The sequence below is a fragment of the Scyliorhinus canicula genome, chromosome 5, assembly GCF_902713615.1.
Source record: "Scyliorhinus canicula chromosome 5, sScyCan1.1, whole genome shotgun sequence".
Classification (NCBI taxonomy): domain Eukaryota; kingdom Metazoa; phylum Chordata; class Chondrichthyes; order Carcharhiniformes; family Scyliorhinidae; genus Scyliorhinus; species Scyliorhinus canicula.
In genome coordinates this window covers 49,224,804-49,238,289 of record NC_052150.1, presented here as the reverse complement: position 1 = coordinate 49,238,289, position 13,486 = coordinate 49,224,804, and the positions used below count along the sequence as shown (strand labels likewise).

Here is a 13,486-nt window from a genome sequence, read left to right as displayed (position 1 = left end):
TGGGTCGCCCGATAAGGAAATGGATGTTAGCCATTGCTGTATTATCCCCGAGTTGTAAAATCGTGAATTGAACACACAGAAAATGAATAGTCCATTTGGTCCAAAAGCTCGTATTGCACAACTCTCCAAAAGACAGAACAATTCGCTCTCAGTAGCAGTTTCCTATTGCAGCTCACAAGACTGTTATGGAATAGGTGCAAACGGATCTGAAAACTGTTTAAATGCTGAAGATAAAACAATTATTTGGGAAATAGCACAACAGGACTTTTGTTTTACCCTCGACCCCCCCACCAGTTGAAATACTGCCCCCCCCCCCCCCCCCCCGACCAGTTGAAATACTGTTCATAATCTCTTGAGCCCTGCCACTGTAACATGACCGGCCTCATAAACCCAACTGCTACCTTTATCAAGCTGAAATACACAAACATATGCCCCATCAATGTTCTGAATGGTTTCCCTGTTTCTAATTATCCTAACATAACAGGTTCAGTCAGGGTGCTAAATTCGTGGACCTCAATGGGGTTGTAACTATTATGTACCTCAATGGCCCTGGTGCCAAGGAAAGTGAAAAGCCTTCATGTCCTGATCAAAGTCCAGCAACTCCTGGTGGAAAGGGCTTTGGGTGAGGACGTGATCAGGCGGCGCTATTCAACGGAGGAGCTGCAATTTTAAAATATTTAAGTTTCCTATAGAAACTTCAAACAAGTGATATTTGCTCATTGTAAACAGTTCTCTTCGAACCAGCTACCTTCAATACATATAAATCCCCTTATTTACTGGAATGTGTTAACTGAACACTTATGTGCAAATCTGGTGCTTTGCTTTTTGAACCTCTTCCCCATGTTATTTACTTGAGCATTAGACCAGAATTTTCTGGTGCTTCACTTTTTGTGGCATACATTCTGTAACCATTTAGCTGAAGCTTCTTCTAACTGCAATAGTTATTTAAACAAAACCTTCTGGGGAATGCAGGGAGAACCAGACAGTGACAATATACCGGCTAGGCCCAGTCCAGACTGAACAGGTTCAGAATTTAAATAAAGACAATTTTGTTAAAACAAGTAAGGAAAACTGTGCCAAGTATCCATCATCCAATATTTTTCTAAAGTCACTATTCATTATAACTTGCTTTGAAATGTCGATCTTCATGTTGCTGTCGAGACCTCAGAATTCAGGTCACTCTAGTGCTGTGCGTTATGGAGAGTGCCCTGAAATATATCAGAGATGAGCTCCCAAGGGGTGCAACTTCAGAAAGGAAGTGAAATTAATCCAGAGTTTCCTGAAGGCAATGTTGCAGACCAGGGTACTGTATTCCCAAAACCTGCAATATTGGGCAGCTCCTAAGTGGCCTTCAAGCCAGTCAAAGACATTCCCCATTACTAACCTCACCGTAGCAGCTCAGGGGAGTGTGACCGAAGTCAAAAAACTCCATGGCAGGGTGAAAATCGACAGTTCAAAATAAATGCACTAACATTGATGAGTTGTTATTTACTACTATTCTTTTAAAAAAAACATTAATACAAGAGAAATATTTCAATAGTGTAGGCTGCAGCCTTTTGATTGTCAAGTTTTAAGTCTGCCAGATTCAAGTGTTGTCACATAGCTTTAATGACAGTAGAGTTGGCTGTCTGCATGATCCGTCTCTCAGGCCATGCATCTGGAACAGCATTCGGTAGAATTTGGTTAAGAGTCTTTGTCATCTCCAAACTCGTTATCTGTTAGGCAGCACATTGTCAACTTCTGAGTTTGCAAAGAGAAGACACCTAGGGGGGAGGAAGAAATGATCAATCAAGCAGCTACTTTTAATAGATCCTATAAACATAAATTATAAAATACGTAAACTTTGTCAGATAAAATTGATTTACAGCAGCAGGACAAATCAGCAATCTATCATCGCGCGAGATTTTATTTTCCATGAACTTGGGCGATGTTGTCAAGAATTTTAATTTCAAATGGGTAAAAGGGGCCAGAGTAAAAAAGTTTGAACTATTGTTTTGGGTATTTCTATGGAAACAAAAGATTGGATGGGGTGGAAAATCAGCTAGGAAGCGGACATAAACCAATTTTATCCCCACTATCTTTGCACTGCAAGTATAATAAAAGAATATTAAAAATAACAGGGGAACAATTTTCACTCAGAACTACTATTTTGCAAAAGTAGCTTCCCACTTGCAATTAGTGTATCAAGGTCATTTTAAGCGCAGCAAAGACAAAACGTCAATTATGAGGGATCCAAGAGAGAATGATACTTGGTTCAATACATGGGGGCGAAATTGAACCAAAACATTTCTAAGTGTCATTTTGGGTGAGTTTGGCAGGGTGGTTCTCGCCAGCGTTTTGGGTGACACCCACACCGCTGTACAATCATATTGAGTTGTTCTTTTGGGGGGCCTTGGGGAGTTTCTCCCTGGTCAAACCCACAATTAGAATTCGTTTTGTAATGAACTCCAATTGGCTTTATTGGTTGGCCAATTGGAGTATGAGCTCCCTCAATGATAGCTCATTGAGGGGGCCCATATAATCACCTGTGTAGGCTTTGTGAGCCAGTCTTAAGTTGACTGGACTGCTAGCAGCACTGTTTGTAGCTGCTCCTGTAATATCGTTATTGTAAATAAATATTGGTGTGGTGACGGAACACCTGCCTCCCGTGGATTACTACAGTGGCGACGAGGTAAACTAAGAATTTTGCGGCGACCAGCTGCCGCACTCGGAGGGTAAGCCTTGCCATTTTAAAAATGCCGTTTTTTAGAAGGTTAGAGGCATTCGACCCGGCTATTGAGGACTGGTCCCAGTATGTGGAGAGAATGTGTTACTTCTTCCGGGCAAATGATATACTGACGGACGAAAGGAGACGGCTTATCCTGCTGTCGGCTTGCGGACCCTCAGCTTTTGCCATTATAGGTAGTCTGAATTATCCCGATGCGCCGGACACGAAAACTTTCCAAGAATTAACGGAATTGGTGAAAGAGCACTACGACCCAAAACCACCCCTCATTTTGCGTAGGTACAGATTCTACACAGCGAAGCGGGAAGTCGGAGTCAGTCACAAATTTCTTGACCCGCCCGAGAAGGCTGGCGGAAAAATGTGAGTTCGGCCCGACGCTAAATGAAATGCTTCGGGACCGGTTAGTGTGTGGTATAAACGACCTCACAATACAGAAACGCCTGTTGGCAGAAACAGAGCTAGACTGCAGGCAGGCGTTACAGCTCGCACTGTCCCTAGAAAAGGCAGCAAATGGGGCACAGGAACTACAGGGCACGCCAATGGAGGTAGATACCTGTGAGAGGGACTACCACAACTGGTCCTGCTACCAGATAGCCGCCCTCAGGAAAAACCTGAGGAATAGAGGGAAAAAGGAAAACCCCAGAGCTGCCCCAAGTCTGCCAGGACTACCTGGAGACAGAGGGAAGTACCGACTGAGGCTCCCCCAACAGAGAAGGACCGTTTCTGGCACCAGACAGAGTGGGGTAACAACGACAGAAACCCTAGAAGGAGGTGGCAAAAGAGGAATAGCAGGTGGGGACGCAGGGAAGTACACAACCTAGACGCCCCACCCTCCTCCGAAGAGGAACAATTATATAATATTGCAACGAAGAAAGTAGAACCCATTAGGATTACCCCACGGGTGGACGGGCGGCCGACAATAATGGAAATAGACACGGGTGTGGCCGTATCAGTAATGGGAGTGGCAGCATTTAGAAAAATCAAAGATGGACTCCAGCCACTAACCCTAACAAAAACATTGACGAAACTTAAAACCTACACGGGGGAACCCCTGGAAGTTCTAGGCACGACTCATGTACCCGTGGAATATGAGAAACAATTGCTCAGATTACCGTTGACGATAGTAGAGGGCTCCGGACTGAGCTTAATTGGATGGAACTGGTTGAAAGACCTAAAATTAGATTGGATTAAAATTTTCCAGAGTGAAAGCGGGCAGTTGAGTGGAGTACTCCAAAAATACCCGGAGGTCTTCCAGGAAGGTTTGGGGGAAATCATAGGCGCCAAAGCAACTTTGCACATGGACCCAGAAGCCCTTCCGAAATTTTGTAAGGCCAGGCCGGTACCTTTTGCATTAAGGAAGAAAGTAGATGACGAAATAGAAAGGTTACAGCGCGACGGCATTATCAGACCAGTACAGTTCTCGGAATGGGCAGTGCCGGTGGTACCAATTTTGAAGCCAGACGGCTCGATACATCTCTGTGGAGATTTCAAACAGACAGTAAACAAATACGCACTGCTGGACAAATACCCAATCCCGAAAATAGACGACCTATATGCCAAATTGGCAGGTGGGCTTTTGTTCATGAAACTGGACATGAGCCACGCCTACCTGCAATTAAAACTGGACAAGGGCTCCCAGAAGATTGCTACGATCAACACCCTGAAGGGCCTTTTTCGTTATACTAGGCTACCTTTTGGAGTGTCATCAGCCTGCGCTATATTCCAGCGTACGATGGAAAATATTCTGCAGGGACTACCGCAGGTGGCGATTTATTTGGACGATGTCTTAATCACGGGTAGGACAAACAGGGAACACTTAAGGAACCTGGAGGAAGTGCTCAGGCGTTTCGCAAAGGCAGGCGTATGGCTAAAAAGGGAAAAATGTGTTTTTCTGGCCCCACAAGTGATGTACCTGGGATATAAAGTAGACGAGTCAGGCTTACACCCATTAGAAGACAGAGTAAGGGCAATAAAAGAAGCCCCAGCTCCCACCACGGTCCAGGAGTTACGATCATTTCTAGGGTTGGTAACCTATTATGGAAAATTTATTGAAAATAGGGCGTCCATCCTGGAACCCCTCCGCCAGCTACTAAAAAAGGGGCAAGAATGGAAATGGTCCACCCGCCAAAACCGAGCATTTAGGGACATTAAGGAACAGCTGTCATCCGAAAATGTCCTAGAGCATTATGACCCAAGGAAGGAGTTGGTGGTCACTTGTGATGCATCCCCCTATGGGGTAGGAGCCGTCTTAGCCCATAGAGCAAGGAATGGGGAAGAACGGCCAATAGCCTATGCTTCAAGGACCTTGGCGATGGCTGAGAGGAAGTACGCCCAAATCGAGAAGGAAGGACTGGCGGTGATATTCGCAGTAAAAAAATTTCACCAGTATCTGTACGGGCGGAAATTCACCATAGTGACGGACCATAAGCCGTTATTAGGGTTATTAAAAGAAGACAAGTCAATAACCCCGATTGCATCAGCTAGAATCCAACGCTGGGCGTTGCTACTGGCGGCGTATAGATACGTTCTGAAGCACAGACCGGGAACGCGAGTTGCAAATGCAGATGCTTTGAGCAGACTTCCCCTCCCGGACACTCCGCCGCAAATGCCAAAAGTAGAGGAGACAGTAATGACTCTAAATTTTTTGGACACCCTACCAGTAGACGCACAACATATTCGGTTGTGGACGCAAAAAGACCCAGTTTTAGCCAAGGTGAAGCATTTACTGCTAACAGGGGAACTGGAAAGACCAGTGGAGCCCCAGATGCACCCATACTGGAGCAGAAGGGACCAAACCTATTATGGGGAGCCTGGGTAATCGCCCCAGCTCAGGGCCGTCAGGCAATCTTAACCGAGTAACATCACGGACACCCAGGGGTGTCTAAAATGAAGATTCTAGCTCGAAGCTACGTTTGGTGGCCAGGTTTGGACACAGACATAGCAGCCTTGGTACGTTGGTGCCAGGAGTGCCAACAGGGGCAAAGAGTGCCACCAGTGGCGCCATTGCACCCGTGGGAATGGCCAGGCAGACCGTGGACCCGCCTGCATATTGACCACGCCGGCCCTTTCATGGGCTCAATGTTTTTGGTGATAGTGGACGCCCACTCCAAATGGCTGGATGTCCACCGGGTAAACACGGCAAGCACAGCATCGACAATTGAAAAGCTCAGGGCCTCGTTTGCAACACATGGACTTCCGGAGGTATTGGTGTCGGATAACGGAACGGCATTCCAAGTGGGAAATTTGGAAAATTCCTGAAGGAAAACGGAGTCCGTCACATCAAAATGGCCCCCTACCATCCAGCGACCAACGGCCTGGCAGAGAGAGCGGTCCAGACACTTAAAGCGGGACTCAAGAAGCAGCCGGCAGCGCCAATGGACACAAAGCTCTCCCGCTGGCTGTTTGATTACAGGACCACACCGCTTTCCACAACAGGCATACTGCCAGCTGAACTCTTAATGGGAAGGCGGCTGCGAACGAGGCTGAGTCTCCTTTTCCCAAATTTAACGGGGAAAGTGGAGAAACAACAGGAGGCCCAACGCAGGGGGCATGATAATAGTCGGCAGCAGAGACACTTCCAGGTGGGGGCACTGGTTGGGGTCAAGAATTATGGGTATGGACCAACGTGGGTCAAAGGCACGGTAGAGTCCCAAATAGGGCCCATATCTTATGAGGTTTCAATAGGAGGTAAGGTGCTGAAGAAACACCTAAACCAAATAAGGGCAGCGGAACCACACCTGGAGGCTGGCAAAGCAGGACCGCCTCAAGTTGGGATAGCCCAGACGGAAAGGATACCCATACCCCAGCCCTGAGCAATTTCTCCAGACCCCGTCATCCAGTCGTCAAGAGTCGGAGATGGACACGCTCGACGAGGCCGCTGCGACACCTCTCCCCAAGGAGGAGGAAGAACAACTTCCAAGGAGGTCGTCAAGGAAAAGACGGGCACCTATAAGGAATACCCCGCCCACTTCGGAGAACGACCCGGCGGACGACACAGAGGTGACAGACCCAGACATGAGGAGCAGGAAGAAGCTCAGAGGAATGCCAGCTGGCAGGAATTCCTCGGACCTTGGGGAGGAGGGGTGTAATGAACTCCAATTGGCTTTATTGGTTGGCCAATTGGAGTATGAGCTCCCTCAATGATAGCTCATTGAGGGGGCCCATATAATCACCTGTGTAGGCTTTGTGAGCCAGTCTTAAGTTGACTGGACTGCTAGCAGCACTGTTTGTAGCTGCTCCTGTAATATTGTTATTGTAAATAAATATTGGTGTGGTGACGGAACTCCTGCCTCCCGTGGATTACTACACTTTTCAACACGGGGAGCTGAACTCACCGGCCAGACAGGCTCCTGAGAGATGGGGCTGCCATTTTGAAAGGGTGCCCCGATCTCTAAGTGAGCTTGAGGGCCCCCCACTCACTGGCAATGTCATCCCACGTATACATGTACATTGTCCGCAACCCCCAAGAGAGGGCACCCTGCTATGGGGTCGCAAGACGTTTGAAGCATCACAAATCTCGCAAGAGGCCTCTTGTGACTTTGTTGCGTCACCCACATGGGAGCGACAAGGCCAGTAAACCATACCCATGGTTTACATACAGCATCGCTCCTGCAAACGTCTGTAGCATCAAATCTACAGAAGCAGCTTTCTACAAGTACTGCACACACTTTGCATGAAGGCTACTACTTCAACTAACACATTTGCAATTCAATCACAATGTCTGAAAAAAATAAATTCAAATTGGCTGTCTCACCACCAATGATGCATAGTTGGATGTGATTCAGGGTTCCTGAATAATCTTAAAAGAAGAAAAAGACAGATGGAGGTGGTTTAGGTTGGGAATTCCAGATCTTAGGGCCTAGGCAGCTGAAAGCACGGGTAACAATGGCGAAGCAATGAAATTTGGAGATGAACACGAGACCAGATTGAGCACTGAGATCACACGGGATTGTGGCCTTGAATAGGGAGAAGCGAGGCTTTGAAGGGATTTGGAAACCAGGATGGGAATTTTAGAATTGAGGTATTGTTTGACTAGGAGCCAACGCTGCATATCCTGCATACAGGTAGGTGATTATTGAACAGGATTTGGTTCAAGTTAGGAAATGAGCAGCGGAATTTTGGATGAGCTCAACTTCATGATGTATACAAGGTGGGACGCTGATCAGCAGAGTGTTGGAATAGTTTTTTTTTTTCTTGTTGAATACTTTTTATTCGTCTTCACAATAGATTAAGTTAATAATATGCTTGATAGTCCTTGAAAACTGAGAATAAATGAAGGCCTGAACTCCCGAAAACAATAATGTTATAGAACCTCTGGAGCCTCATCAATTAACACTGAATGATGCGGCTTAACTAAAACATCCAACAGGGTGCATGATTAAAATATTTTTTTTTATAAATGTTTTTTTATTGAGTTTTCATATTTTATATATGACAAATTACAAGTTATTAGAGAGAGAGAAAAAAAAAAGGAAAACACAAAATTTTTTTTTACATGAATATTTACAGGTAAGCATCTTCATAACAATAATTGTGGCCGCCCCCTTTAGCCAGCATACATATTTTACATTCCCCAATATGGCCGAGGCACATGTTTATAGGCATTTATTTATAGTTTGGTTTTGGGCCTTGGCTTGCCATCAAACCCCCATACCGAGCCCGTACCCCCCCCCCCCCCCCCCCCCCCCCCCCCCCGGCTACCTTCCCCCGATTCCCGCCCATTTTCCCCTGGTTCTTGGCCACCCGACTATTCTTCCTCATGTACGTTGGCCACAAACAGGTCCCGGAACAGTTGCATGAATGGCTCCCGCGTTCTGTGGAAGCCGTCGTCCGACCCTCGGATGGCGAATTTGATTTTCTCCATTTGGAGAGATTCCGAGAGGTCGGACAGCCAGTCTGCAGCTCTGGGTGGTGCTGCTGACCGCCAGCCAAACAGGATTCTACGGCGGGCAATCAGGGAGGCAAAGGCAAGGGCGTCCGCCCTCCTCCCCAGGAATAGATCTGGCTGGTCTGAAACCCCGAAGACCGCCACTATCGGGCATGGCTCCACCCTCACCCCCACCACTTTGGACATAGCCTCGAAGAAGGCTGTCCAGTACTCCACAAGTCTGGGGCAAGACCAGAACATGTGGGCGTGGTTGGTCGGGCCTCTCTGGCACCGCTCACATTTGTCCTCCACCTCCGGGAAGAACCTACTCATACGGTTTCTCGTTAAGTGGGCTCTATGTACCACTTTTAGTTGCGTCAGGCTGAGCCTTGCGCACGTGGAGGTGGAGTTGACCCTATGCAGTGCTTCGCTCCAGAGTCCCCACCCTATCTCCATCCCCAGGTCGTCCTCCCATTTCCTTCTTGTTGCGTCCAGTACGGTGTCGTCCCTATCTACCAGTCGGTCATACATGTCACTACAGTTCCCTTTCTCTAGGATACTTGCGTCCAGTAGGTCTTCCAATAGTGTCTGTCGTGGCGGTTGTGGGTACGTCCTTGCCTCCTTTCGTAGGAAGTTTTTGAGCTGCAGGTACCGTAGCTCGTTCCCCCCAGCTAGCTGAAATTTCTCTGTCAGTTCGGAGTGTTGGAATAGTTGAGTAGAGGTAACAAAGGCACGGAGTAAAATTGGTCTCTAATCTTGATATATGTGGGGGCGAAACCCACGCAAACACGGGGAGAATGTTTAAACTTCACACGGACAGTGACTCAGAGCCAGGATCAAACCTGGGACCTCGGCGCCGTGATACAGCAGTGCTAACCACTAAGCCACCATGCTGCCCATATAACATTCTTTTACAACTCGACAGGTTGGATGCCAAGAAGGTGTTTCCGCTGGTTGGGGAGTTTTGAAATAGAGGGCATAGCCTCACGAGAAGGACCAATTACGGTTATGAAGCAAATGATTCAAAACAAACCTGTTGGGCTTTAACCTGGTGTTGTAAGATTTCTTACTGTGATTAGTTAGATGTCTACCAAGCAAGATCACCAACCCCGCCTGAGGATGGGGCTACAGTGCGGAAAGACTTGTGCTAATGCATGCAGACATCAATAATTGCCTCAGCGATTTAACAGGGGAAGAGTTGAGGGCATTTAACTGTTGGGTGCCCCATGAGTGATTTCCAGTCTTGGTTCAGGAACCATTCCCCCACTTATACCATAGTTCCGATGGGAAAATCGGTTCCAACTTACGATGTTTGATTACAACGCGGTTTTTAGAAACCAGTTATGTTGTAACTCTGAGGACTGCCTGTACAGACAAACTGAAGGACTTACCTGTGGCTTCTGCCTTCCACAGTACAGAAAATTCGAAACCATTCCCTACTAAACATCTCAGACATACACAAACAACTGCGTTACACAAACACAGCAATTAGATATTAACCCTCAGATTCATTATGCCAATAACCTGAGTTCAGCAGGAGCACAAATGACTTACAAATCACAGTAAATTTAGCATACCAATCCATTTCCTCCATTGCCCAAACATGCCAGATTGTCCCAATCAGGCTATGCAATATTAATAAGATAACGTCTGGCGCACAATAGATACAAGGACATGGACAACTGTAAGTATCTGTGGAACTTACGTAATAGTTTTTCAAGGCACTTGGGTCGCTTTTCCAAGGGGAGGTATACACAGAAAAAGTAGACTGGAGCTCCTGAAAGTGCAACAGCAATCCCAATCAGGGAGTTGATAGTGTCGCTGTAAAGGGGCATCACCACAAGGAACAAGCTGCACAGGCAGTACACAATCGGAAAAAACAAGCTGAGCTGGAAAACAAATTGCAAATAATAAAATTAAAAATTATTGCTAATGAGAAGAGAAGTGTATTATGTCTAGCATGTCCCTTTATTGAGTAGTACCTTGGGTTGTCGTTTTCACTTTATGTTCTTTCAGAAAAAGGGTTTCACTAATTTCCCCCCTGCCACACTTCACATCATCATTTCACAAGAAGCTTTCATTTGAAGCCACCAATAAAAATTGACAACTGTTCATTGCTCATGACAGTTCTCTATTTAAGAAATGTGTGACAGAGAAACGAGCGAAGTCTAGACCAGTTATCCCAATATCTGTTGTCGGGGAATTATTAGAGTCTATAACTAAAGAGGTGATGAAATATCTCAAAGACTTTCAGCTGATCAGATAAGGTTAGTATGGATTTGAAAAAGGTGGTCATATCTACAAACCTGATTGCATGTTTTTTGAAGAGATGGCTAAATTAGTGTACAGGGGATTATCTATAGACAGTATTTACATGGACGTTCAGAGAGCATTTGATAAAGTCCCTCAAATGCCTTTTGTTAGCGAAAGTTGAATGGGACAGAAGGCAAATAATCAACATAATTAAGAAATTAGCAGAGCGCCAGGAAACAGGACATAGGGATAATGGGTTGGTACTCTATTTCACAGGGCGCGTCCAGTGGTATCTGGCAAGGATCGATGTTGGGGACTCAACTATTTATTCATTAATGACTTTGATGATGGGATAGAAAACCAGATATTCAGTTTTCATAATGATATTGTAAGTTGTGTAGATGGAAGGATAAAAGAAGCAAATTAATGTTAATAAATATATTGAATGGGCTAAACTGTGATAAATTGCAATGTAGGCAAACGTGAGTTCACCTAAAGAGTGATAGAAAAGAATATTTTCCAACTGGGGGTGAAAAGGTAGAAACAATGGCCATCCTAAAAAACTTCTTCCGTAAGTGGGAGTCAGTGGCACAGTGGTATTATCGCTAGACTAGTATTCCAGAGACACAGCGTAATGCTCTGGGAACCCGAGTTTGAACCCCCCACATTGCAGATGGTGAAATCTGAATTCAGTAAAAAATCTGGAGTTAAAAATCCAATGTTGACCATGAAGTCATTGTCGATTGTCATAAAAACCCAATTGGTTCACTCACGCCCTTTGGGGAACAAAAAGTGTTGTCTCACCTAATCTGGCCTATATGTAAATACAGATCCATAGTAATAAAGGATGGGAAATAAATGTTGGCTTAGCCAATGACACCCACTTCTCAGGAATGAATAAAAGGAAAAGTTGAGAAACCTTCTCAGTAATTTTCCTGAGATCAGAAGTATCAGCCTGTAGACCTGTGCTCTAAAACTAGGCATGTTGTTTCAGCTAAAATACCACATTAATAACCTTCCCTCTGTCATAAGATCACAAGTGGGGCTATTTGCTAAGGGTTTGCAGTGCCCAGTTCTAATTACATTTCTCAGAAATTGAAGTACTACATTCCCACATGTAAGCAATCACTTGGACAACATTCATGTTTTGGCTGATAAGTAACAAACAACATTTGCAGCACTCAATTTGGAAAATGTATCTTAGAAGATAGTGTGTGCATGCAGGACAGTTTCTTACAATTAATCAGGGAACAGGCTATTTTAGACCTGGCAATGTGTAATGAGACAGGATTGATTAATGATACGTCTAGGTATCAAAGATCGTAACATGATAGAATTTTACATTCAGTTTGAGAGAATTTTACATTCAGTTTGAGAGCGAGAAATCCGGGTCTGAAACTAGTATTTTAACACCAAAGGCAATCATAAGGATAGGAAGACAAATTTGGTTTGAAGTGTAATGGAAAAATAAGTTAAAAGGTAAGACAGTAGAAAAGCAGTAGCAGACATTTAACAAAATATTTCATAACTCTCAACAAAGATATATTCATTGAGAAATAAAGATTCCACAAGAAACAGGTACCATCTGTGACTAATTGCGGATGGTATCAAATTGGAAGAAAATACATGAAATGCCCCAATGTTTAGTGATGGCCCAGAAGATTGGGAACATTTTAAAAACCAAAAGATGACAACAAAAAAAATAAGAGGAAGAGATTGGAGTAGAAGAGAAAATAATAAAATATAAAAAACAGCAAGTATGGAAAAAGGAAAAGAGTAGCTAAAAGTGAGAGTAGGGAATTAATGATGAGAAACAAGGAAAGGGCAGGGGTTTGTACAAAGTATTTTCTATTTGTCTCTGCAATAGAAGGCATAACAAGCACCCCAAGAATAGTAGAAAAGCATGGGACAAAAAGGAAAGATGATCTTAGAACATTCATGATCGCTAGAGAAAACATATTAGGAAAACTAATGGGATACTGGGCTGCCAGGCCTCCTGGGTCTGATGGCCTGCATGCTCGGACCTTAAAAGAAATGGCTGAGGGGATAGTGGATGCATTAGGTGCAATCTTCCAAAATTCCCTAGATTCCGGAAAGGTGCAAATATAACACTATTCTACAAGAAATGAGGGAGACAATAAGCCAGTTAGTTCATTGGAAAAATGCTAGAATCGACTATTAAAGGAAGTAGTAGAAGGACATTTAGAAAATCATGATACAATCAGACAGAGTCAACATGATATCATGGGAGGCCATTCAGCCCATCGAGTCTGCACCCACCTGCGGAAAGAACACCCTACCTAGGACCACTCCCCTCGCCCTATCCCCATAACCCCACCTAACCTTTTTTGGACATTATGGGACAATTTTATCATGGCCAATCCAGCTGACCTGCACACCTCTGGACTGAGAGAGGAAACCAGAGCACCAGAGGAAATCCAAGCAGACACAGGGAGAAAGTCCAAACTCCACACAAACAGTTACCCAAGGCCAGAATTGAACCTAGGTAACCTGGCACCATTAGGCAGCAGTGCTAACTAATGCACCACAGTGCCTCCCTTATCAAGACATGGTGTTATGGTGATAGGGAAATTGTGTTTAAAGAGTTTTTGAGGATGTAAAAAAGAGGGCTGGTAAAGGGA

General features: G+C 45.0%; 1 protein-coding gene across 4 annotated transcripts in view; it reads right to left on the bottom strand.

Annotated features, from left to right (window-relative positions):
- Positions 1 to 326: 326 nt before the first annotated feature.
- si:dkeyp-120h9.1 (uncharacterized protein LOC566469 homolog) overlaps positions 327 to 13,486 on the bottom strand; it is a 121,143-nt gene continuing 107,983 nt past the window's right edge. For all 4 annotated transcript variants that reach the window (XM_038797026.1, XM_038797023.1, XM_038797025.1 and 1 more), the window contains 2 exons: positions 10,297 to 10,480; positions 327 to 1,763 (listed from right to left, as the gene is read on the bottom strand). In XM_038797026.1, coding sequence (XP_038652954.1) covers positions 1,684 to 1,763; positions 10,297 to 10,480 — 264 coding nt within the window. In that variant the 3' untranslated portion in view covers positions 327 to 1,683. The remainder of the gene's footprint in view (positions 1,764 to 10,296; positions 10,481 to 13,486) is intronic.